At 40.0% G+C, this 26,832-nt stretch overlaps 3 protein-coding genes across 4 annotated transcripts; 2 read left to right on the top strand and 1 right to left on the bottom strand.

The window, feature by feature from the left end:
• Positions 1–6,068: 6,068 nt before the first annotated feature.
• LOC135610242 (protein NRT1/ PTR FAMILY 7.3-like) lies at positions 6,069–10,815 on the bottom strand. 2 transcript variants are annotated; one of them, XM_065104499.1, is made up of 5 exons: positions 10,702–10,815; positions 9,946–10,093; positions 8,782–8,999; positions 8,114–8,679; positions 6,069–7,157 (listed from the first exon to the last, which is right to left on the bottom strand). In XM_065104499.1, exons 1-5 carry the CDS (start codon positions 10,738–10,740, stop codon positions 6,323–6,325), a joined length of 1,806 nt encoding a protein of 601 aa, XP_064960571.1. In that variant the 5' UTR covers positions 10,741–10,815; the 3' UTR covers positions 6,069–6,322. The 2 variants fall into 2 exon arrangements, with proteins under 2 accessions (XP_064960571.1, XP_064960572.1); XM_065104500.1 differs by having other exon boundaries at positions 10,714–10,812.
• A 7,045-nt stretch (positions 10,816–17,860) lies between these two features.
• Positions 17,861–19,976, top strand: LOC135610241 (NAC domain-containing protein 71-like). The gene is made up of 5 exons (XM_065104498.1): positions 17,861–18,244; positions 18,637–18,914; positions 19,001–19,282; positions 19,436–19,595; positions 19,662–19,976. The coding sequence occupies exons 1-5, from the start codon at positions 18,088–18,090 to the stop codon at positions 19,769–19,771; spliced, it is 987 nt and encodes a 328-aa protein (XP_064960570.1). The 5' UTR covers positions 17,861–18,087; the 3' UTR covers positions 19,772–19,976.
• A 4,947-nt stretch (positions 19,977–24,923) lies between these two features.
• On the top strand, positions 24,924–26,390 carry LOC135609092 (E3 ubiquitin-protein ligase PUB22-like). The gene has a single exon (XM_065102183.1). It carries the CDS (start codon positions 24,942–24,944, stop codon positions 26,166–26,168), a length of 1,227 nt encoding a protein of 408 aa, XP_064958255.1. The 5' UTR covers positions 24,924–24,941; the 3' UTR covers positions 26,169–26,390.
• Positions 26,391–26,832: the final 442 nt, after the last annotated feature.

The following is a 26,832-nucleotide window of genomic DNA, read 5'->3' as shown; positions in this document are numbered from 1 at the left end:
CATGGTTCTAGTTTCTTGACGAGGGACCAAGGACCCACAACAAATATCAGCATCATAACTAAAGAAGAGGGTACAAAAAGGAGATTTAACTTTCTTGGCCACCGTAAAGCTACAGCCACTTGATGGGGAGGTTATTCATGAACCTACTGCAATGACAAACATTTTGAAGGAGTTCACAGATGTCATGCTGCTCAAGTTAGGAGTGAAGCCTCCAACGAGACCACCATACCATATGGCCCCTCCAGAGTTGGTAGAGCTTAAGAAGCAGTTAGATGAACTGCTGCTCTCATCCATAGTTCTAAAGTATCATTCAGAGCTCTAGTCCTCTTCCAAAAGAAACAAAATGGGAACCTCCGATTATGCATCAATTATCGGGCCCTAAATAAGGTGATAGTAAAGAACAAGTATCATATCCTACTCTTTACGGACTTGTTTGACTAACTAGGCAAAGCAAAGTATTATTCTAAACTCGACCCTAGGTCGGGTTACTAGCAGGTGCGCATCGCTGAAGCGACGAAGTGAAGACTACTTGTGTGACTAGGTATGAAGCATTCGAGTTCTTGGTGATGCCTTTTGGCTTAATCAATGCTCTAGCCATATTTTGCACTCTCATTAACCAACTATTCAATGAGTATTTGAATAAGTTTATGATCGTCTACTTAAACGATATCATCATTTACAACCGAATGCTCAAGGAGCATGTCGAGCACCTTCGAACAATTTTCAAGGTTCTCAAGGAGAATACTCTATTCATAAAAAGAGAGAAGTGCTACTTTACTTAGATGGAGATTTTATTCTTAGGGTACCGAATCAGTGACAGTTCTATTCGGATGGATAAATCAAAGGTGCAAGTTGTAGTGGAATGGTGAACACTGAAAAAGGTGCTAGAGCTGAGATCCTTCCTTAGTTTCATCAATTATTATTGGCACTTCATAGTTGGGTATTCGAAGCATGTAGCTCCACTAACAGAGTTGCTGTAGAAAGAGTAGCCTTGGCAATGGTTCAACAAATGCGAAGTGGCATTCCAAGACCTAAAGGCTGCTCTATTCAAGAATTAGTACTTGAATATCATTATTAATATTAACCAAAAAAGATTATATAATATATCACATGTGTCATCACTTATGTGTTTGACTTGTAGGACACTTGTAATTAGCATAATGGGGGGTGGCGACCCTACATGGTTCTAGTTTCTTGACGAGGGACCAAGGACCCACAACAAATATCAGCATCATAACTAAAGAAGAGTGTACAAAAAGGAGATTTAACTTTCTTGGCCACCGTAAAGCTACAGCCACTTGATGGGGAGGTTATTCATGAACCTACTGCAATGACAAACATTTTGAAGGAGTTCACAGATGTTATGCTGCTCAAGTTAGGAGTGAAGCCTCCAACGAGACCACCATACCATATGGCCCCTCCAGAGTTGGTAGAGCTTAAGAAGCAGTTAGATGAACTGCTGCTCTCATCCATAGTTCTAAAGTATCATTCAGAGCTCTAGTCCTTTTCCAAAAGAAACAAAATGGGAACCTCCGATTATGCATCAATTATCGGGCCCTAAATAAGGTGATAGTAAAGAACAAGTATCATATCCTACTCTTTACGGACTTGTTTGACTAACTAGGCAAAGCAAAGTATTATTCTAAACTCGACCCTAGGTCGGGTTACTAGCAGGTGCGCATCGCTGAAGCGACGAAGTGAAGACTACTTGTGTGACTAGGTATGAAGCATTCGAGTTCTTGGTGATACCTTTTGGCTTAATCAATGCTCTAGCCATATTTTGCACTCTCATTAACCAACTATTTAATGAGTATTTGAATAAGTTTATGATCGTCTACTTAAACGATATCATCATTTACAACCGAATGCTCAAGGAGCATGTCGAGCACCTTCGAACAATTTTCAAGGTTCTCAAGGAGAATACTCTATTCATAAAAAGAGAGAAGTGCTACTTTACTTAGATGGAGATTTTATTCTTGGGGTACCGAATCAGTGACAGTTCTATTCGGATGGATAAATCAAAGGTGCAAGTTGTAGTGGAATGGTGAACACTGAAAAAGGTGCTAGAGCTGAGATCCTTCCTTAGTTTCGTCAATTATTATTGGCACTTCATAGGTGGGTATTCGAAGCATGCAGCTCCACCAACAGAGTTGCTGAAGAAAGAGTAGCCTTGGCAATGGTTCAACAAATGCGAAGTGGCATTCCAAGACCTAAAGGCTGCTCTATTTGAAGAATTGGTACTTGAATTACTAAACTATAAGAAGCCCTTCAAAGTTTATATGAATGCTTCAGACTTCGTTATTGAGAGAGTACTTATGCAAGAGGGTCACCCGATGGCCTATGAGAGTCACAAGTTTAATATCTAGTGCATGAGAAGGAGATGACAACAGTAGTCCACTATCTACGAGTTTAGTGACAATAGCATCTCAAGTCATGATTTGTGCTAAATATAGACAACATCGCATTGAGTTATTTTCAAACTTAAAAGAAACTCTCTTCAAAGTAGGCATGATAGTAGGACTTTTTGACTAAGTTCGATATAGCAATGGAGTACAAGTCAAGAAGAGCAAATGTCATGCTGATGTATTGAGCTAGAAAGTAGAGCTGGTGAATGTCATGCAACTAGAAGGCGAAGGCCAAGCAAGTCAGTTGCACTCCAACTTCCTTTCTAGGATCAAGGATAGACTATATGGTGATCCCTAAGTACTAACCTTAATGCAACTAATCAAGGAAAACAAGGCACGATGATTTTTGGTCCAAGAGGGATTCGTCTACACTAAAGGGAATACAATTTATATTTCTCGAGTAGACAATTTGAGGCATAAACTCTTAAGAGAGTGTCACGATTCCCTTTGAGCTAGATGTTTGGGCATTACTCAAGGCACGATGATTTTCGGTCCAAGAGGGATTCGTCTCCATAGAGAGGGCCTTCTATTGGCCGAAGATAAGGACTGATATAGAATAATATATTTGAACATTTCTTACTTGCCAACAAGATAAGATATAGCAACGAAAGCTAGTGGGATTTTGGAGCCATTGCCCGTACTAGAAACAACGTGAGAGAGCATTTCCTTAGACTTCATATCAAACCTGTTGATAGTATGAGGACTTAGATCGATACTCGTGGTGGCCAATCAAATTTTAAATTATACAACATTCATCTCTACACCCCTACACTATTCAATAGAGGAGGTAGCCAAGTTGATGATAAAGATTGTGATGAAGTATTGGGGAGTCCCATATAATATCATTAGTGATTAAGATGCTCAATTCTTAGGATGATTCTAAACCAAGCTGTTTAAATTGTTAGGGTCCAAGTTATACTTCTCCACAAGCCTCCACTCCTAGACCAATAACCAAACTAAAAGAATAAATTTGTTTCTTAAGTAATATCTTCGGCACTACGTGAGTGCCAACCAATAGGATTGGGTAAAGCTATTGGATATTGCCCAATTCTCCTCCAACTTGTAGCGGAGCTTTGCGTCCAACAAGAGTCCCTTTGAGATCATTATGAGACAATAACCGTCGACTCCTCACTCCTTAACGATCGGCATACCGGGAGTAATCCATCAATATATTACTTTATAAAGAAATAATACCAAAATATAGATATTGCACAAGCTTATTTGGAGAAGACGATAAAAGGATGAAGAAATGGGTAAACTTGGGACAGTGACCATTGGAGTTTAAAGTTGGCAATTTAGTATTGTTAAAGCTCTAACTAGTGTCACTTTAATTCTTTAGGCATAAAGTGCATAAGAGATTGGTGCACGAGTACGAAAGACTCTTCCCAATTATCAATAGGGTATGCAATATCTCCTACAAGTTGTAACTACCGGTATGGCTTAAAATCTATAATGTCTTCGAGGCAAGTAACTTGAAAGCCTATCACTTAGATCTACAAGATGCTTCCTAAAGAGTTTCAACTTGGCTACCTCCCACCAAAGCCTCCTACAAGAAGCGAGTTAAAATCATTTTAGTGAATCGCAAGACAAAGCTACCCAACGGAATGGAGCATACCGAATACCTATTGAATTGGTGAAAGTTTCCCGAACAAAAGCCAGTTGCGAGTATAAAGACACCCTATAATACAAGGAAACAATCATCAAAACCTACCAGTAAGCATCGACAAGGGCGTTGATAATTTAAGTAGAGGAGAATGTTACGAACGATCATCATGCACCTACAATATTTTTGTTCAATGAACCATTCGTCACTTTTTGCATACTTGTACATATGCTTAACAGCACGTTTTGCCTTGGTTTTGTATATTTTTGCTTGAAAAATATAAGCAAGAATAGTTCGTAGTGCTATAGTGCCACAACCTAGCAAAATTGCCCCAAAATGATTTCATTTTTGCATGCTACGACCTATTTTCTATAGATCACAGCGTCATACAAAATGTCAGCCATCTCAAACCCCTAGAACCTCCCAAGTGGCATAAGGGTGGATGAGGCTTTAGGATAGTATCAAGCGTTGATCGATTTATACAAGTTCGCACGTTAAGTTGATGGGAACTTGCTATCGTGCTTGACCCCCGATGAGCAATCTTTCGTGGACTTGTAACTATTCATTTTGCCTTCTAAAGTCTCTTTTATCCTTCCTCTTTTTTCTCTCTTGCACTTAAGATGTTTATTAAATTGCTTATTAATCTACCCTCTTCCCGAGATGTCGAAACTTATCTGTCACTCATTTTTAAACTAATCAACTTGTTTTTTTTACAGGTCTTCCGGGACCTAAGCGAGGTTACAAATTGGGTAACCCTTTATGGACGCATATCGTAAGGGCCCTTTATGACTTAGGTAATCCTAACTAAGTTCGAGAAGTTGGTGCAAGGGTGCTTCATAACTTAGGTAACTCGAGTTAAATATATGACTTTACTGTAATGGTGCCTCGTGACTTAGGTAGTTTCAGTTAAATTTGTGACAATACATTGTGGGAATGCACGTATATATTATGATGTATGATGTGAGAGTATACGTATATATTATTACGTATGATGCGAGAGTACACATATAATGATGCCATGCGGTGTAGGAGTGCATGTATATATTATGATGTGTGTTGTATGAAAGTGTATGTATATGTTATGATATGAGATGTAAAAGCCCATAAATTTGCTATATTTGCTATATGTGCATATCAGCATTTCAAATTCCAATGTAAAATTTTACATCCTTATGGTGCATGTACTATGTTGTAGGGTTGTCCTTACTAAAGAAGTCATAAGATGAGATATTTACTATTAAATATCTTATAATCATGATTTTAAAAGATTATATACATGACATAATGCATACTCAAATGAATAAAGTTATAAAGACTTATACAGATTACTTACAATGAACCCTATTTTATAGGAAATGATACTAGCTTCTCACCCAAGTGATTAGGTAGAGAAATGAGCACACGTAAACCCTTGCCAATGCAAATATAAACTATGAACTATGGGCATTTCGTATATAAAAGTTGATAGATTATGTTAGTTAGAACTAGTTAGGCATGTTATGTTTGGGTTTTTCCTTTTAGTTATATGATATAATTTTATAGAGATGTCAAAATCATTATATAAAGTGGAAACACTATCGTTTTGTTTAGTATAATAGCATGTCTTAAATTTTAAGATTGCATACCTTTTCTTGCATTCATATTAATAGTAGTAATATGAATGCTGGAAAGAAATTTGACGTGCTAAAGGTATGGATAAAAGTAAGAGTTGCGTATTACAACAAAGAGGACAAAGAAATGGCTTAACCATCCCCATTTTGGCAAGTCTATTAGTCAAGGAGAAGCGATGGAGAAAAGTATAAACATATTTTTTGGGAATAGTCCTATGTAAATCTCAAGACTATTCCATACCTTTAGTTCATTAACATTCCAATCTTCATCATGAATAAAATCAGCAATCACAAGGGCTTCAAAAATATTAACAAAGTCGATAAACATTTCAAATGATGGTCATAAAAAAGAACCATCATCGATAAATTTCATAAAATCCTCACGAAGAATCGTAAGAGTATTCAAAAATATTTCATAGGTTAATAATACGATATTTGACCATAACCACATGCACCCAAGGGCTATTCTCATTGTTCAAATAAAGAAAAATATATTTATCATACAAAGTTAAATTTATTAAGTATAAATCCTTAATTCCTAAACCACCCTACGAAGGATAATCTCGTCCCAAGGAACGAAGGTAGGAAGGAAATACTTCTACTGTAGCCATTATTGTTGGAAGTGAAAACGTGACTTAGAGAAGACTACGAGAGTTCTAATTGACGAGACTCTCGGCAGACGTCGGCGCACCGGCCACCTCGCTCTACCCCTCCAACTTGGTGGACTTGTACCACTTCGCGCAAGCCACGAAGACAACAAAGTCTGCGCTGGTTAGTGCTGCTAATAGGAAGTAGAACCTGTCCAAATGGCCGTGGTTCAGGTTCTCCGGAATCCACCCTGCTCTGCCGCCTCTCGCCGTTAGCTTCATCACCGCCGTCACGATGAGGTCGCTGAAGAAGTTCCCGAAGGACATGGACGTCAAGTAGAGTGCGCTTCCGAAGCTCTTCAGCCCATACGGGGCCTGCCCGTTGTAGAACTCCAGCTGACCCACGTACATGAAAACCTCGGAGGCTCCTATCAGCGCGTACTGGGGCACCTGCCACAATATGTGCAGTGAGCTTGCGGCACCACTGCACCCGCTGCACGGCGCCCGGGCTTGCTTCAACCGGAAGTGCTCCGCCGTGCCGGCTGCGATCATGGCCATGACGGCGATGACCAGCCCGACTCCCATCCTCTGCAGTTCCGTGAGCCCCACACGGCTCTTTTTGATCCTGCAGACGAGCGGGTGGAGGAGCCTGTCTCGGAGGAAAATGAAGATGACGACGCCGAGGATGTCGAAGGCCGACATGCTGGAAGGAGGGATGGAGAAAGCTCCGACGGTGGTTCTCATGGCCGCGCCTTGGACGACAAAGAGGGAGGCCATCTGCGTGAACACCACCGAGTAGAGGATGGTGCAAAGCCATATGGGGATGAGCCTCAGCACGCACTTCACCTCTTCCACTTGCGTGATGGTGCAAAGCCGCCATGGGTTGCGGCGAAGACACTGGTCTTGGAGGGTGAAGTCGCCGGCGGTGACAAATGCCGCTCGGTCCAGGAACCTTTGCACGTAAAATTACGAACCATGTCAAATGAGAGTAAGCTATACACGTATAGTGATAGCAAATAAATTTTCAGATATAGTATGATGGTTTGGAATGATGATTGATGTCCATTTTCCATAGATCATTTTGACGCAGCCATTGAACAAAAAGGATTTACTAGTCCAACATTGATCTAAAACAAAGAATCCTACGTCTGAAAGATCTGCAACTAGATGTTACCCAAATGTGCTTGCTCAAAGTGATAGATACTTTGCTAGATTCCCATCTTAATACAAGTGAAAGATCCATGTTTGTTGCACACAGCAGCATGTTCGTCTTAGTTTGGAGACTGGTGCTTCCACAAAATCTCACATATTGGAAATGTATCCCACCATCATCCACTCAGCAGATGTTAGCTTTTCACGCATGGAGGGTCTGTCACATTAGACGATAGTGCCGCATGCCACACAATTTCTGAAGCCGAGAGCGATCGTTCCGTATCAGAAAAGAAAGAACAACCACCAAACTTGGGAAAGTGACTCGTGGGATTTTAAGGTCTACTGCTTTGTTCTTAGGTTGACTCGATCTATCTTATCAATAGCAACAGTCAAGTCACCAAGTGGACTAGTGGCATTAGCTATCCCTATCTTCTAATAGGAACATCCCACAAGAGCCACGAAGAACTATTGAATTAGAAAACAATGCCTCGAGACCTCGTTGACTATGCGCTCACAATCACATGCTCTGGTCTTTGTCATTTCTTGGAAGATCTCCACATCATCTTTCCAAAAAATTTCCCATGAAATGTAGGCCACAGTACATTAATTGTACTGCAATTATGGTATATGATAACTGGTTTGAGAAGTCGGATGTGTTTGTACCTATGGCATGTTATCTACTCCGGTAATAATGTCATATCATCGGACTAAAACTAACAGAGTAATCAAGATGAATAAGCACTTTGTAAAGCTTACTTGAAACCCTCGGTGTGGAGTATCTTCTTGCTGCCATTGGTTTCTTGGAACTCCTCCTCATCCGTGTCGTACAGATCAACTCCGCCTGGCTGCATCTTGACCCTCCATTTCCTTGACGCGGCGATGACCGCTTGGCAGATCCTGGATAGGGGATTTCCACATGGCTTGAAGTGTCTGTACCTGGGGGTCCCACTGAGGAAGAGGACGAGTGCCACGCAAGCGGATGCGCTGGACGCCCAAAAGCCCAGGGTCCACATGCCATGGTCCTCCAGGTAACTCAGGAAGGTGTTGGAGAAGAGGGAGCCCAAGTTGAGGGCCAGGTAGAAGTAGCTGAAGAAGGAGACCTTGGAGTGTGCTTCCCTTGGGTCCTCCTCGTCGAACTGGTCAGGTCCAAAGGTGGCTATGTTGGGTTGGTAGCCTCCATTGCCAAGGGCAATCATGTAGATAGCTAGGTAGAACATCTTAACTTCAAAGCTAGAATGAGTCCCACAGGGGGTGTGACTGTCGCCGCACCCCGAGGGTTTGATCAGGAACAGATGTGAAGACAGGGATAGCAGAACCAAACCCTGTTAGCAAAAGAGAGAGAGAGATGAACACGTCGTGTAGGAAGATTGATGTTGATCGACGGCTAGTATCTTACCATGGGAAGGCTTGGATGGTTAACTTACAAGCACGAAGATGACCTGGAAGACAGCGCAGGTCTTATATCTACCCCAGTAGGAATCGCTAAGGAATGCTCCGACAAGGGAGAAGATGTAGACGGTGCCTGTCCATTTGCTGACGTCGTTGGCTGCATCCGCATTGTTCCGCTGCAGCACCCTCGTCAGGAACAAAACCAGGTTGACGTTCATCCCAAAGAATGCAAGTGTTGCTAAGCCCTGATTTACTGCAATGCAGAGAAAAGGTTCAACTTTGCGAGCATCATGATCTTAAGTTGGGCTGTTTCTACCAAAACAAAAGGAAACTTTGCCTGGAACATGATGCAGAACTAGTGGATGAAGTAGACCAACTCAAAGATGCACATATCTACGCATCTTTGGAATATAAACTCAATCATATGAATGAATTGTGGACCTACATGAGACTTTCATGCATACGAGCTCCAAGAACGCATTGGGTGTGTTGCACCAACTTATGTGACAGAAGAAGAAACAAAAGAAAGCATGCACGAATCTCTTCTTTGTATGTATTCACATACGCAGCAGGTGATGTCGACTATTCATCTTGAATCATACTTCAATATACGAAAAGCCATTTCCTTTTATGATCGATGAGTAGGAAGGACTTCACAACTTCTCCTCGGCTTCTTCTTCAAAAGCAGTAATGTATAGATCTTTGTTCCTCACTTATTATTGTATCGTTGTATGAAGTCAAGCTACTGTTCACCATTGCTTGATGACAAAGTTGCCTATGTTTCATACCATACCAAAACTCATATGTGGATTAGGATGCCGTTCTCAATAAAGATTTTCTATATGTGGTCGCTTGCTTTATGTGGTGAAAAGTACAAGACAACAGAAAACATGATGCTTCCTCGATAAGTGAAGTGTTTTGAATCTTTAACGTGATGGAAAACCAGTCCACCATGTAATTCTATTTGGAAACTTATTCTTTCCTCCCATCCTCTGCTACAAATTCTCAAAGCTAAATATAGGACCCAATACTAGATTATATTCTCTTTGCCTTCCATTTATCATTAAGAACACAAAAGTTTGTAGGATTATGGCCATAGTCCCAAGTTGGTGGAACTCAATCCTACTTTCAACAGCACCCTTGTACCATATGATGAAGAAATAATTACCAAACAAAAACGTGGTATCAAAGGAAGTTACCAAGCACAAAGGCTCCAGCCACCCATCCACCAGATTTTGCTTTGGCAGCTGGATTTCCTCCGAAGTCGACCGAGCCATCCATGGTATACTCGGATTTTGCCTCTCCTACATTCATCTCAACTTCTCTTGCTCCTGGATTTTCCTTATTCTGCAATTATACAGCGTGAAGGCTTAGTAATCCCATCTATGGTCTTCAGACAGATGCAAAATGGCAGTGTATGGCTACGCTAATCCTCTTTAGTGACTGATCGTGACATGTCCAAGGAATTCTTTACTATTCAATCATGAAGATTATGGTAGTACCGAAATGGCGTGTCTGTGCAAGTATTGTGAATTTAGTAAAGATGATCAGTGCAAATTACTTGATTATACCGATCATAAGTCTGTGGCCAATCGGATTTAATTTGCTCTACATCTTGAAGAGGTTTTAGCTTGCAATTCTTTGTTGGGAAAGAGATAATAAAAAAAAATCCAGAAGTGGTGCTCAATCGTTTAACATGTAATCGTTTTGGTGGGGTATCAATAGATATTCTTCAACATAGTACTCTCTTGTTTGTTGATATAGCTAAGTTCCCTTTCGAACACCTTCCCACAACACTAGCTCACAAATATCATTTATGGAAGCACATTGATGCTGTCACCTAATTCTTTGTTGAGCTTTGGAGTATTTGGCTAACTAAACCAACTTATTGGAGAGGAAGAGCCAAGAAGACACAACATGTTTTGTGATCACAAATAGCATTAGAAGATACTGACCGTTTCAGGTACCTTAGATTTAGCCATGCTAACCACCATGGGAATGCACAAAGGAAAGCAGAAACAAGAGCTGAAGAGGAGTGGAAGTGAGTTGGTCGCTGAAGGGGGGAAGCAAGTCTTTATAGGCTGGAGAGGTAAGTGGTTGGTTGTGGTATGAAGTAGCATCATGGTTGATGTCACTGGAAATACGATAAAGGCTTAGAAGATGTAGAGAGAGAGAGAGAGAGAGAGAGAGAGAGAGAATTGTTCTTAAAGCCATAATCTCTCAGGGGCAAAAGATTAATCTACTTACTAAAGCCAGTTGGAGAGCATATTCCAAGGGGCTATTTACGTACAGTTGCATATATATAAGTTCACACAAAGGTATCTTTAAAGGAGGACAACCTTAGCAGCAAGTTGCTTAGTTGATCAATAATGGGAATCTGGAACATAATCTTAAAGACTTTGTTCTGATGCTACTATGCATGCCTTTGATTTTTCTTTTTTGTTTCCCCATGTCCTGCATTGTGCTTAAATTCATCACATGCTCTCAAGCACAGAATCTGGCATATCATCGCAGTAACTTCGTTCTGATCTACATATCTAGGTTTTTTTTTTCTTTTTTGTTTTTGCGTGTGTGTGTGTGGTTTCCTTGGATTACGCAATGTGCTTAAATCCATGACATATTCTCCATAATATAGAATGATCCACATCTTATAGGGATGTTCTAGAAACAGCTGGGTTGCCACTTGCTGTGGAAGGAACTGATTCTTAAGTGCTTCAAGTACCTCACAGATGTGGTATTCTTCTCTTATCTACTTTTTATGATATCTGAACCTTTTTCTATTGCTAATGAATTATTTAAGCACCAGATACCATTCATTCGCTGACATGAAGGACTCCATAATTGTTCTTCAGGTAGAACATTGTTAGGCTTTAGGGAGATTACATGAAGATGTTGCTGAATACATTCTCTCTTTAAACTCAAGTGGATGGCCCGTTCCGCAACACAAGATTTGCCCGAAAATACTTTCATTCCCAGGTTGACTAGAGCTTTTGACTTAAAGAGTTAATGATATTATATGACTTATGATATAATATTAACGACCAATGCAATACATAAAAACTGATGCACTTTCCCGAGTATATGCCAATGCTTTATTCGATTCATGATGTTCTTGGTTAACAAATTTTCTGTACAGCTTTTACTTTCTATGAATACTAAATACTAGCAACTGCACGTAAGATGATGGTTGTCATGCTTGCTCTGACAGTAAATTTGACCTCATGTAACTCTCATGGTGAGATATAAAAATTTGTAGGATAAACATATAATTTCGCATGTATTTACTGCATGTGAAACTCAGATGTTTAACAATCAAGGTCTTGGTTGATATTGGACGAATGTACATGATCATTCAACAATGGTATCATGACAGTAATTATCTCTCTCAAGTAGGAGGGCAAATTGCAGACTAATACAAGACTTGCTTCCCGTTTCTTTCTATCTTGAAGACTTTCCAAGGAGTAGCATCTGTTCCAAATGCCCTTGTTTATAGCTGGAATTAATATACCCACTAGATGGAGAAACATCTTATCCTGAAAGAGACATTTGTGCAAGTAACCTGGGCAGAAATGATGGGTCTGCTTCAGTTCCCTGAAGCCATGGAAGAGTTTTCTCAGTGGTAGTGCGGTTCCAAATTTATAGCAAGGACTTTTTGGTGAAAAGAACCAACAATGACATCCACAGCTTGTGCAACTTTCGAGCAGTTGCTTGAGGTTTTCACAAAGAAGAAACAATTTTCAAAAGGTAGAGCTAAGAATCCTTCCACTCGGTGATGGAAATCTTAAAATAAGAACTGAATTAGCTGTTGTTCTATGTAAAAGAGGTCATGCTTTCGATGTATAATCGTACAGGTCAGAATATGTTCGGCATCCCAAGCATAACTTGTGACTGAATTCATTCATCGAGGATTCCACGTGGTCACATGCTGACATCGACCGAGCAAATGGAGCGACGTCCCGTGGAACTGCTGCTCGTCGAAATGATTCTATTGCTTCGACAAACATATTTCCATCCAAACCAAGAAATAGAGCTCTCATGAATAAAAATATTCAGGAACAGTATATGAAACAGTAAAATTTGCTGCCTAAGAAGCGATTTCTTTTCTTATCTTAATCAACAGGATTCCTGTTCACATCACTACTGGGAAGATCCTTCGGACCTAACTTCTTCCAATGGTGCCAAATATCATTTTCCTTTTCCTTTCTCGTGGAACATGTAATGGTGCGAGCAGTGCCGTATCTGTCGACGGGCCATGGCCGCAACCATGCATGGCTGCGAGAAGCAAGTGCTCGTATTGGCACACGCATCGCCATCGACTGCAGTTAACTTCAGAATCTTTACACGCGTATCGTTGGATCGGTCAACAGTTTATATAAGTGGAGAACAAGATCAAGGAACTGTACCTCTGTGGTCGGCTTATCGCTGCTTAACCGATGTCCCTCGCTCCATTCAACGTCCACTTGCTGCACGAACAACCGTCGTCAATCCATGGGATGCCACGGAATCATGTTTACGATCCTGACACCAACTACAGTCAGCGCCCTTGTGCATAGAACAGGCCACGCCGCTAATTCCCCGCGCGACAGGCGGATGTTGGACTACTGTTCTCGAGAAATCCACATCTTACCACCAGGATCGATCGATGTGGTTCTTTCTGGTATGTGTTCGGAATGATAGTCTAGAGCAACAGTTCTGGCTCTCATCATCTGGGGATGTGCATTACCAAAGGAGGCTCTTTCCGGCTTTTAGCGAGTGGTGTTGCTGCTGTCTATCAGAGTGCTGTTATCATGGATATGGGCTACCAAGTTAATCCTTATAGCCCCCCGCGCGTGTGGCGTGTAGTTTCAATGAGCTAATGATCATGTCACGTCACGTCCACGTGCTTCCTGCTGCAGGAACTCCGGCACAGTGTGCCACAATGCTGCACCACTGTGGAGCCTGCTCGAGCTACTCCTTTATGACTAGATGATCACTTCTTTCAACACGACTTATCTAAAAGTTTAGAGAAGTCCGAAGATGTTTTCAGTAAACCATAATGGTCGAACGGCTGACAGAGATGGGACTCTCCACTGTATGCCGCAGCAGCGATCTGCGTGCGTGCGTTCGGTCGATGTCGTGGCCCTCTACGTTAGTGCAAACTAGGGCGTCGATTCCAGTGCGCACCCATGCCTCCGACGTGGAGTTGCTCCTCCGGAATTAGTGTTCGTTTTGTACGCAAAGCGTCATCATCTTGGAACGCATTAAGCACGGGATTCGAAGTGCTTTATGCTAATTATAGACAGACCTAACTCGGAGTTCGTGGTGTTCATCTGGTTTGTATCCCATCAAAAGTGAAGGTCTCCATCGTCGGACAGCTTTTCTTTTGCCAGTATGCTCACCCACCACCAGCAGTGTCTTCGATCAACTGGCAGGCATTAAGGCTATTAGGCGATGGACGACTTGATGACTCGTGCATATTTTTTCTGGACGATAATCGAGTGTTGAAAAATTGAAGGATAAATCTTCGGATTACAAGCAACAACAACATCACTGCTTTCTAGTGGTGGATTCGAGGGTTTTGTCTCGTCTCCCTTTCCAAGGAACCTTGACGTTGTCTGTGGTTTAGATTGGCTGCTTCGGTAGTGCTTGTACCATATAACCCATATGAATGGCCAGTGGCATTCTAAGTTAGGTCGCTTCTCCTTTTCTTAGAAATCTTCAATATGAGATATATTTACTGAGATTATTGTAGGTCGTTTTCTTCTTTTATGATCGGTTAGAAATCTTCACTATGGGTAAGATTATTCTATGTCGCTTTCTCCTTTGTTGAGATTATTCTAGATCATTTTCTTCTTTTACGATCTGTCTCCTTTAGCAAGATTATTCTAGATCGCTACGATCTGAGGAGATTTTTCGGGATTTGCCTTTCGGTAAATGGAGCTTCGTCATGTAATCTGAGGACATTGCAGTTTGATGTGCTCTTCTCGTGGCGATTCTTTTCGCTCATTGCCTACACTTGGTATTCGTCTAATGCTCATCATCATTGAAATCTGATACAGGTCATTAAAAGGCTCGAAGAGCCCATTTAAACTGAGTAGCTAAACCCAGGAAAGCCCAAAATCATGGTCCATGTACGGCCCATCAATCACTAAGCACAGTGTAGATAGATAGATAGATAGCTAGCACAGCGGAGTCCAGCAAACAGTGTCCTGTTTCGTTGCTCGTCAGTGTTGGACATCAACTGTTTGACGGGATTCGGCTGAGCTGAGAAAAGATGGAGGATACCCGTGAGTGCAGGCACTTGCAAGTTTGCTCTCCCTATTCAGCGGATGGGTTGGTAATGAAATCTCTTGAAATCGCTGGCATAGCAATTCTTTCGGCAGATTTGTGTCAACTTCTGTGGCAAGAGGTTGTACAACCTATGCAGTGTGTAGTAGTACATCTGGAAATCAAAATGAATCAATCAACAAGTTATTAGATATCAAAGACAAAGGATCCCAAAACACACTCAGATTTGTCTATTATTATTATAATTGTTGGGCTGACAGTCCATATTCAGCCTAAGATTGGCTTTATCAGCCGACAGCTCACCCGCTCTTAACCTAACCCTAATTTATATTTGGGGGGTGTGGTGGCTATAAAAAGAGACAGAAAGAGGCAGCAACAAATCAGTTTTTGACAATCACGGAATTCTAAAGAAAATAAGAAGAACAAGGCAGAAAAGAAAAGAAAAAAAGGAAGAAGACAAGGACAACACAGAGAGACTATTCTCAATCTTTCATCCCAGGTTAGATCAGATCTATAGTAGATTCTTAATATAATTATTTAGGGGGGATTTATATATTGTGCACAATGACGTGATCCTTGTATCCCAGTTATTCTCTTGTGATTGTTACTAAGGTTTTGGGCAAGAGATTGAGATTTGTATATTCATTATTATTATAGTAGATTATCTCTAGTTTGTCCCATGATTTTTACCCTTCACATTAAAGGGATTTTTCACGTATATCTTGGTGTTATATTTGATTGTGATTTCATTTAATTCCGCTGTGTATTATGACCTACTAGTATTTATTCATATACAAAAATTATTTCTTTATATATCCCATCAACAATATCCTAATATAACCGGTTCTATATCATAAACGAGTCAAAGATTGATTTATGAAAGATTAATGTTTAAATCGAGTTTAAGTATTTTGAACTAATAATTAGGTTCAACAAATTTTAGATCCGATCAAGATAACTTGTATAGTAGAGCATTACGAGAGATTTGATTAAGAAAAAGTCAAAATATGTGTGAGATTATAACATCTCAATTTAAGTCTACCACCTATATCTATATGTTTTAATCAATTCTTAACACATGGCAAATCATGATTTATCTGCAGTGCTAAGACTCCCACCTGTACTTATATATTTTAATCAATTGTTTTAGACTTTCTCCGATTGAATAAGGTAAGATCAATTGTTGACACACGGTAACTCTATATTTCTTTGGAGTAAAATATTGCCATCAGAGAGAACGACTCCTCCAATATGTTGCATGGCATTTAGGTGAGCGGGATTGTGGTCGATTGTCCATCGCAATGGATGTGGATGGCTGCTATTTTGATGCCAATCAATTGACTTTAAGTTGCAGAAAGACATGGCAGTCGCTGTTACCCACCAAACCTATCTACATGTCAAAGGAGAATAAAAAGAACGCATAAGCAACAGAGAAAGGGGCCATTTCCAGCATCGCTCTTGGCGAATACTGGACATGACCTTTTCGCGACTTCTCGGATCACTGCGCTAATAGATCGTGTTACAAGAGAGAGAAACCAAGATCCAGGCACGGAAGAAAAGGTAGAAGAAGAAGCCATAAAGCAAAGCCTGCAATTATTATACGATGAAGTCCGCTCCGTTGGCCCCTGCGGAACTTTGTGCATCGTTGGTGATCAATCGCACAAGCGACAAATGTAGCCGAAAGTGTGAGCAAAAGTGACAGTGCCTCCTCCGTTGCCTGTTCTTGTCTCCATTTTCTTTGATTTTTTTTGTCTTTTGCCTTGTGTTCCTGTTGAGGTATATTTCAATGATACCTTTGTTCATTAGAAAGTAGCACATATGTTTATGTTTTTCTCCCATGCCTTTCGGCTTTCACCCAACTTGATTTACGAGCTTGTTAACAAGCTTTGAGTTTCTCAGCATTTGGTTCTTCATGTGAATTATTTTGGCTATGTTGATCATCCCTTTATTTCATAAGACTATCTTTTGAAGTAATGGAGATGAAAAGCACCTGCTTCGATCATTTATTTGTGAATCAGTTTCTGGAATCAATGATTTAATTTACTTTCCCTTATTATGAGCTAGAATTTTTGTATCTTTGATCTGAAGCGACTTCATGACATCAAGACCTTCCTGAATCCAGTAGGCCAAGCAAAGAAGCTATTTTCTAGTCCACGAGATAAATAGATCTGTGTTTTACGTTACTTGTGCATGATCTTTCCCTGTTCTTGTTCATAAGAAAGTTGGGTGCTTCCGAGTCAGATTGTCACACAGAGACACTATTATCAGTGGCCTAGAAATGATGAGAAATGGTGATCCAGTGAAGGATAGCATTATAACATGCGTACATTAGTTCCAGTCTCCTTTTGGAGGTTGAAGAATCCATCCTGCTAATGGTCAACAAAGAAGGAATTGATTAATCCGAGTGCTGTAACTTTTATAAGTCCACATGAAATGCAAAGGGGAAGAACATAAATGTCAAAAAGTGATGGAGGGTAAAAGCCTGAACTTAACTTTTGGCTGACACTAAAGATGGAGCTTTCGCTGGCACATCGACTGTAATCCAAGAATCTGGTTGTGTAGTAGTTAAATATTGGCGAGGAGGAGACCTGCTTCAAGTGTGAAGGGTGGCTGCTTGCAAAGTCGTGGCTTTTGGAACGTTGAGAATAACTTCATGCAGACAAAGTCGACCTTTGCTTACTTCAGAGCGCTTCCTTTCTTCCTCTATAAATTTTGCTCTTAACACATAATTCCACCATAGCTCTTCTCCTCTTCCTTCTTTCGAGTTCCGAAATCCATCCAAATTTGGAACTTCCTTGGTCGTTTCAACTTTTCAAGAATTAGTGGCTTGAAGTTTTAATCGTTCCAAAAAAATCTGGGTTGTATGAGAAGAATGATCTTGACTCACAAGGCTTGTATGCTTTGGAAGATCTGTTTAGAGAAAAGCTATTATTTTTGGACATTCCATACTTGTAATCGGTACACCGCGAGAACAGAGACGCAGCTTTCATTGATTTAGTGCAGTTCCTTGTTCGCATCTTTGTTTCTCGTATGCTCCTCTTCTGACATAGTGTGTGGATAAGTAGTGCAAGAAAATGAATGCTATGTTGTTGCCACCGGGTTTCCGTTTCCATCCCACTGATGAGGAGCTGGTGGGATACTACCTGAAGAGGAAAGTGGAAGGGCTTAAGATCGAGCTCGAGGTCATTCCGGTGATCAGTTTGTACAAGTTCGATCCATGGGAGCTACCAGGTAATGTCTTCTCCTTGTTGGTTGAAGTGCCATTGCGATTTGCTTCTGTTCATCTTTTCTTTTGTAGTATGTCACTGATTTATTTATAAGCATGCAATGAACAAAGATGGTGACAGCGTGCCAATTCTTCAAGTGATAGTGACTTTAAATATTGGAAAGAAAGAAAAGAATGGTTATTTTTAGCATATATTCCTAGCAAAAGGATTTTATGTTTGATCTGTTGGTGGAAAATCTTGCTGTGTTTCCGAATCAAATTCTGCATGAAAATGTTGTAAGCGTCTAACAGGTCGTCTAGATATTGGATCATGCAAAAACCACTAATATATTAAAGGAATAACAAGTAAAAAGATTGGAAGGATTTGTCTCCAATCTGTTCAATTGTTTGATTCCAGAAAAATCATTTCTTCCGAAAAGAGACTTGGAGTGGTTCTTCTTCTGCTCATGGGATCGCAAGTACCCAAATGGTTCGCGCACAAATAGAGCTACAGCTTCGGGATACTGGAAAGCCACCGGAAAAGATCGAAAGATTGCCTGTGAGCCCTCTGCATTTGGACTGAGGAAGACTCTTGTGTTCTATCTTGGACGGGCTCCTGGGGGACAAAGAACAGTTTGGATCATGCATGAGTACCGCCTTTGTGAAGATCTTTTCCATGGATCTTCTAACTTTTTGGTAAGAAAGACACACACAACATCTTAATGCTATTCTTTCAAGAAAATTCTTGAATTTTCATAATTCTCATAATGCAACCTTCCTAGGGAGCTTTTTGTTTATGCAGAGTAATCAAGAGGAGTGGAAATTGGCTGAAAAGAAGTAGTAATCGACAAGAAGAACCCAAAGCTGAAAAGTATCCTTCCAACATGTTTGACTTCAACCGCAAAAGAAACATTGATGAGATCTTCAATGGCACAGAAGAAAGTTCATCTCTTGATCTGTTTGACAGAAGCAGTGGTTCATCTGTCATCAACTCTCCAGAAATTGCAAGATGGGTTGAGCCAGATCCAATAATTACAGTCCCCAGCGTGCCAGATGCATCAAAGGTATCAACAGCACTTCTTCCTTTGTGGGTGCCATGATAATTGATCCCAAACAGCCCCGGAATGTTATACCATGGTCAACTAGATACCGAAGACGAGTACTCCTTTCATTCTAAATGAGCAGCTTGCTACTCATCTTCTTTCTTTCGTCTGCAGGCTTCTTCTGAAATGTACTACACGGAGGAAGCTTTTGCGATCAATGATCGTGGGACGAAATGCTTGCCATCTTTCTCAAGTCCTGTACATTGCATGGAGATGTGCAGAAACTGGGAAGACATTACGTTTCAGAGCCTCGAATTGGATGCATCATCATACGGTGGTTCTATTTATCATTGAATGCTAAGCCATCTTATCTTTCATCTTACCGTTTCTTTGATTGCAGGAGCTGAAGCTTTCAGTGCAACCATACCTCCTCCAATTTGTAGGCAGGGGAGTGAAGGGGAAGAAGCCAACTTATGGTTACAGGAAGACAATATAGTGACTGTGATGTGAGATATTTTACAAGATGGAACTGCAGATAAAGATATGCAGCACAGCCCCTTTTAATGTCTGTGTCTGGAGGGACCAAAGTATTTATATAATATGTATATGGTGAACTATTCTCAAATACGAAAATGATGTACCATGAAACCATGCATGTAATCTCTCGCCAATAATCGTGAGAATAAAAGCCACATTTCAATTTGTAGTTTTGCTATGTTATTATTGTGAAGGAGTGCATAGTTGATCAACAAAAGAAGTAGAACATACAGGAAGTGCCATTTCAGAAGCCTGGAAAAAAGAGAGAAAGCAGAGGAAACATGATGAAGCATATGTGCTCAAATGTCAAGTTGGTTTACGAGAAACCCATACCACCATTCAAAGAATCTAAGAAAGAAACCATTTGTTGCATGAGGCAACCAAGCATCACAGTGTGAGGGAAGGGGAAGGGGATTCAACCAAAGTGCACCGTCTCTCATAGGCACTAGCCGAAGGTAACCTTCTATGATATCAAACTTGTTAAGTAACTTGATCATGACATTGAACACAAAGATTGCAATTCTTTATGGAGAAAATGTAGAAAGATCAAGTTCAATGCTCATGTTTTTTTTGTCAGAGCAGACCGTTGCATTCAACGACTACATGGAAATCAACAACTGAAGCTCCTAAATTTCCTTTCAGTTCTACAACTGGTGCCATTATTCTGTCAGCATTCAGCAAGTCGTGAAAATGCTTGTATATAGCATGTTTTGGTCAATTTACATTTTTGATATGGTTTTTGGGAGAGACTCTTTGCCATGTTTGACATCGTAGCGGCAAATGATTTGTGGGGAGTATTTACGCAGCAAAAATGATGGTGATTGGCATTCATGTTGTTAGCAGATCAGCCAGTGTCAACGCTATGCATTCTGATTAGTAGTAGGATTGGAGGAGTAGCTATCATTCTTGATTTGTTTTGCATTATAGTAAGTAAATTTCAAATACCTTAGCCAACCTTTGTGGAATTACTATTAGATGGATGTGTAATTTTTAGCTTTCAATATCAAGACAAGGGGATTTAACCAGAGTTCAGGCTTACCTACAGGAGGGACCAAACATATGGGCAATTGTAAGCATTTTGTGGTCATTTTTCTCTTCCATAATTCCATATCTTGCTGATTAATTATGCTTTATAAAAAAAAAAAAGCTGCCGGCAGTTCTTCATAGATAAGCTAATAGAGAAGTTTGAGTCTTTTCTTATTTGACTCAAATGTGGTGCCCAAGTATTTGACCCAGTTAAGTTTTTCTTTAGGTGGGGGATCACCTCCTCTGATCTCTAAGAGGAAAAAAAATAAAAATATATGTTATGGAAAAAAAAGTCTTGGCTATCATTAGAAAAAAGAAGATTGAATGAGGAGACAGATATTGATTATAAAGGTTTGAAATTTTCTTGAATGCCAGATTTGTGTGGCTCAGCAATCTTTAGTTGGATTAAGCCACTGTCAATCCTATCCTCAGCTTGTTCTCATCAGTAAACATTATATCTCTTCAGTTCTTTTAATATAAGTTGATAAATAATATTTATCTACTGATTTCACCAAAAGAAATATTCAAGGAAACATTCAACAGCATTCTTCGTCATCAGTGCATATTTCCATGGCTGACTTGCATATACATTATATTAGAGATTCAGGACATTCTGCAGTCACAAGGCTTTCTTACCTAATGAAGACATAAATTGCAGACATTTATTATACGTAATTATGTGTCTAAACTTTCATCTCAAATTCAGGATTGGTGGTGTGAGATTAGCTCAATGACCAGCTGTTCTCAGCTCAGCAGAGAGGGACACTGGGAGAGCTTGAAAGTTACAGGGAATGATTGTCTTTCTAATCTGCTGAACTGTCACAATAAAAGAAAAAAGGTGGCAACAAACTTCAGATCTCACATGATTGAGCAATGTAAACAAATGCAATGAAACTACAATCTTAGCATGCACTTTCGCAGCATAAGTTCCCAGTAAGCTTCTGAGATTGACCTGGTTACTTTTTCATACTTTAAATATTTAGATCTGTCACAAAAGAATGAAAGATAAAGAAGCCAAATAGTGTCATCAATTGGAAATATTGCTCTTCAACCTCTCAGTGTTTGCCACTTCACAAGGGAAATATTAAGTTGAGGATATGCCAATATATGCATTTTTGTTGGATTGACAAATATTTTTGAAATCCTAAAAGATCTAAACTATTTGGTAAATTAGGATCTAGATTATGTATATCTAGATTTTGGCAGGGGAATAAGATGTAAGAAAACACTTTGAGCATTTTTCTCTAATGGATCAAGAGAAGGTTCGATAAAAAAATAAGATAAATAGAGCATTTTTCTCTAATGGATCAAGAGAAGGTTCGATAAAAAAATAAGATAAATAGAGGATATACAAGATTATTTGTACTTGAGTTAGGGTTAACTCAAGAATGATACTTGTAATTGATATCACATAGTGAAAATTTTAGTTTTCTCGGTTGACGTCGAAAGCAACGAGTGTCAAACCATATAAATGTTTTATTATTTTTGTAATATATTATTTATTTATTTATTTATTTTGACAAAAAAAACTTTTATTGAATTCAAAAAAATATAGCTGGGGGACTGGATAAAAGATGTAGATCACCTGATTTATAAAAACTGAGAATAGGCAGGTTTTTCCCAAAGAAAACTAATTGATATACTACGCAGTTCACATAGTGTTCTTTATTTGTTTCAAAGTCTGTAATTTCTCTTATGATTTCAAAGTCTTTTCTCCTTTAACAAAATGGCACCATAGCTTAAAACATCTTAGATCATGTGATAGAAAATTCAACAAAGATGAGTGATGAAGATTAGAAGCACAAAATATTTATCAAGCAGGATATTATTAGGATTCAAATTACTTGGTAAATTAGGATATAGATTTTGATTAGGAATTCAAGTCAAAAAAATCTCTGTCTTAGTGGAGAACAAGATGTAAAAAATACTTTGATGGCTTTGAGATTCTCTTTATTTATTTTGAAGAGAGTGAGAGAAAAGCTTAGAGAAATTCTTCATTGAATTTATGCTTAAGTTAGAGTTAGCTCAAGCATGCTTATAATTATTCTCATTTGATGAAAATTTTAATATTTTTCATAGACAGAGACAAAGAGCATCAAACAACTAAATCCTCTATCAAATTGTTTTGATGATTTTTTAATATATTTTTTATTTATTAATATCATAGATTTTTCTTTGAAACATTCCCTTTCCCCAACACTGTCCACCTAAACTTCTTTTAACCAGAAAAACCTGCTAAATCAGCATCTATGTGGACCTCATATCTTAAAGCTAAAGGCTATATGAATTATCTTAAGATGACACAGCATGTCTCTTCAGTGGTTTCAGATCCTACACCTCTGACTGCCATCATCCTGTGGCTGAAGTCAACTCCAATCCATGTGTTCTATCTCTTGGTTATCTAACTTCCTTGCAAGAGTGACTAAAGGGGTTATTGGCATGAGGAGGAGACAGTGAAATCTTCAGACCAAGTAGACGACCTTTTATATATCATATTCTTAACTCCACTAAACTATTCTGGTCAACCACCTGCCTTCCCTTTAACTATTCTACACATTGCCACTTATCTGAATCCATGTGATCTCAATTTCATGTCATTCGATCTCCATCAGATACTATTTTGCAAAGCAAGGCCCCCTTTTTCTTATGCAAGAAATAAACAAGAAATTTTCTACCAGTTCTTGCAGAAGACCTAAATTTATTAATACCACTCATTTCTGATATGATGCCTATCTGATGTCAAAAATGCTTAGACTTTTCCTTTTCTGAACAAGCTGTATTGTAGAGTTTATCAACACAAGTCTAGGTGTTAATCTATTGCAATTTGGAGCCATCTGGGGGCTCACAATCAGATCTAAACCATAGAGGTGTATAGAAAGATTACAAGTGAGATGTAATCTCCCCTGCTCCTCTCTTGGGAGTTAGTAAAGCACTGATAACAAAAAAATAGAAAAGTACAGATTAATTCAGTATGGTTCAAGATCCAAAAAAAAATTCTGATCCAAGTAGAATATGCTGGTCAAACTTGTGTTGTGAACTCTAGCAGCAAAAAAGATGGTTTTGATCCAGTTGAACCATTATTGTGTTTTTTCAGTGAATCAAAAGTCAATGGATGCTTAATCTTCCACCTAAATCAGATAGTTTTATGGTGTTGATCACAAGGCATCATAAGCACCCCATGCATTGATTAAGGCAGAATTATAGTGCCTAAACAGTTCATCATCAGGCCTCTCTTTCTCATTTGAATAATTCCTATAATTAAAGCACTGACCATCATAATGGATCATTAAAAACAAATATATTGACCAAAGAACTCCTGAGTGAATATTAGCAAGATGTACTCAAGTCATTTTTAAAAGGAAAAAAAAAATGTAGACTTTCTATGCGCTAATTACTACCATTCAATTTGTGAAGCAAGTTGGCTCCTTGATGGTCTAAGAACTATTTTCCAATTTCATTGATCAACCTTTGATCTTCCTACATGTGCAATGTTTCTCAAGTCATAACTTCCTTCAACCAATCATGTACCACATCAAGCAAGCTATTGAAGACTCCATTGAATGCAAGTGAAGTGCACTTGTTTTTGGAGGATAGAAAGAGAAGAATTTCCACAAGAATAAGTGGAGAACAATCCATAGAAGGATCAAAGTCAGCTCAACCACCACAACTTCAATTCCGTGAAACAAATTCTTAAGACCACGTTTCTGCCACCAAATCACAGATGAAACCTTCAAAGTCATTGACTGGTGATATGAACACATGAAGTGGTTCCTACAAGAAGAGCCACCCCATTCTTGCCCAACCTATCTAAACCATCTGAATGCTTGACCAACCTAATGATTTGAAGCATTTTATTGTCTGATCTCATCCCATTTGAAATAAGTATAAGCCCATAGTTTGGTTAGATATGTTACATAACGAGGAATTCAACTGCTACCGCCTTGGAACTTGCTTGCAATTCTCTTCATGCTGTAAACATATATAGCTCGATCGCAAGCATCTTTGGCCATTGACTTTGACTTTTCTTATGCCACCTTGCTCGCTATATATATATATATGTCTTAAGTCTCCTCTATACCAACTCTTTCGAAGACTCGGGCTGAGAGCTCAACCAACCATGGAAGCACCATTCTTGTTCCAGTGCCCCATTTCGCTGGAGCTAATGGAGGACCCGGTGACAATCGCTACCGGCGTCACGTACGAGAGGAAGAACATCGAGAAATGGCTGTTCACATGCAAGAAGTTGACGTGCCCCGCCACCATGCAACAACTGGAGAGCTTTGATCTCACCCCCAATCACACCGTCAAGCGTCTCATCTCGTCTTTCCTGGAGCATGCAGCTGATGAGGAACCCGTCACGTCGCCTCCATGCTCGTATGATGCGGTGGATCACGACAAATTGGTGTCCCTGCTGAAGAGCATCCAAACGGGCCCCTTCAAGGCCAGTGGCCTGAGGAAGCTCAAGGTTCTCGTCGAGAAGAACGATGAGTTGCAGAAGGATTTGATTAGATCGGGAGGCATCGAAGTGCTGGGCTGCGTTATGTCTCATGTCGTCGTGGAGAACTCCGACTTCACCGCGTTCCGAGATTGCGAGGAGGCACTCGGTGTCCTCTCCCTCCTTCCCTTATCAGATGATGCTACGGTGGAGCTGATACTGAAGCCTGATTCCTTGAAACCGATGATGGTAATCATCCAGAGGGGAAGCGCCGAGGCTCGAGTCCACGCCATGTCCATCTTGATGAAGATTTCGAAGATCAGTAACGAGTGGATCACCAAAATGGTAACCGATCAAGACGTGGACATTGTCAAATCCTTGTTGGACCTCTTGTCCGATGAGATCTCCACCAAGCTCAGCTCCTCCTCGTTGGATGTATTGCTCGAGATCGTCGCAACGTCAAACAAGAATCGGCTCAAGGCGATCGAAGCTGGTGCCGTCTGCATCTTGCTCGAGCTCCTACCCGACGCCAGCCGACACAACTGCGAGAAGGTATTGTTATTGCTCAAGAGGCTCTGCGAGTGCGCCGAAGGCCGATCAGCGTTCGCTGACCATGGGCTGGGTGTCGCGGCGGTGTCGAAGAAGATAATGCGCGTGTCGGAGATGGCCACCAAACTGGGCGTCCAGATCATGTGGCTCATGAGCAGCTTCCACCCCAGAGAGAAGCTGCTGGAGGAGATGATGGTGTTTGGAACGGTGAGGAAGCTCCTGGCTTTGTTGCACATCGATGGGCGATCATCGTCTACGAATGAGAAGGCAATCAAGATGATGAAGCTGCATGGGGCTGTATGGAGGCAGTACCATTGTTTTCCCAGCGAATTGAAAGACTTCTTGAGATTGAATCATTGATCTTCGCTCACCCATTTCTCATCCACTTTTGTAGAGAAAAGAAAAGAATGAGAAGGTTTGACATCATTCTGTGAATTTTCAGGTGCATCTGAGCTGATAAATAAGAAAATTTTGTTGCTATCAAAAGTTCAGATAATGTCAATGGTGCCATATTCTGCAACTTTCCAGGAATTTGCAGGTCAAAGACTGAATACCCTGCTGTTCATGATTAGAAAAGTTCAAGCCTTATAACCATTCAGGAACATCTTATCATTCCTCATAACCATTCAAGGCTATGCCCAGATTCCTTGTAACGCAGTTTCTTCTCCATAGCTAGGAAGACATCCACAGTAGAACCTCCCAGTAGTCTTCTCATGTTGTGAGTTTAATATGACTGAATTAAGGACAAAGTATCCTAAGGATAAGTATTAGCCTCACCACAATATACTCTAATTTAATCAGATTAAACAGTCTATTCACTGTTCATATGGTAGAATGATGTCATTCCCTTATCTTCATGAATCGTAAAAAGTTTGATAATATGAAGATTTCTAAACTACCAGTTTAACAAGATAATCTTATAATGATTTAAGGAAAAGGTTATGAATTGCTTGAGAGAATAGAATGGGACCCTAAAGGGGGGAGAAAAGAAAAAGGGAAATCAAGTGCCACTGCAGCTTTGGTT

The sequence above is a fragment of the Musa acuminata genome, chromosome BXJ2-4, assembly GCF_036884655.1.
Source record: "Musa acuminata AAA Group cultivar baxijiao chromosome BXJ2-4, Cavendish_Baxijiao_AAA, whole genome shotgun sequence".
Lineage (NCBI taxonomy): Eukaryota > Viridiplantae > Streptophyta > Magnoliopsida > Zingiberales > Musaceae > Musa > Musa acuminata.
Note: the sequence above shows the minus strand (reverse complement) of the source record. Positions and strands in the feature narration are given on the sequence as shown.

What these genes read in the sequence shown, in the direction of transcription:
- LOC135610242 (XM_065104499.1), bottom strand. Translation starts at nt 10,740, where the DNA reads ATGGTGGTTAGCATGGCTAAATCTAAGGTACCTGAAACG. An exon ending in AATCTAAGGTACCTGAAACG is followed by an intron (nt 10,094 to 10,701) that starts GTCAGTATCTTC and finishes GTATAATTGCAG; the next exon opens with AATAAGGAAAATCCAGGAGC. An exon ending in GGCTGGAGCCTTTGTGCTTG is followed by an intron (nt 9,000 to 9,945) that starts GTAACTTCCTTT and finishes TCTGCATTGCAG; the next exon opens with TAAATCAGGGCTTAGCAACA.
- LOC135609092 (XM_065102183.1), top strand. Translation starts at nt 24,942, where the DNA reads ATGGAAGCACCATTCTTGTTCCAGTGCCCCATTTCGCTGGAGCTAATG.
- LOC135610241 (XM_065104498.1), top strand. Translation starts at nt 18,088, where the DNA reads ATGAATGCTATGTTGTTGCCACCGGGTTTCCGTTTCCATCCCACTGAT. An exon ending in ATGGATCTTCTAACTTTTTG is followed by an intron (nt 18,915 to 19,000) that starts GTAAGAAAGACA and finishes CAACCTTCCTAG; the next exon opens with GGAGCTTTTTGTTTATGCAG. An exon ending in ATTGGATGCATCATCATACG is followed by an intron (nt 19,596 to 19,661) that starts GTGGTTCTATTT and finishes CTTTGATTGCAG; the next exon opens with GAGCTGAAGCTTTCAGTGCA.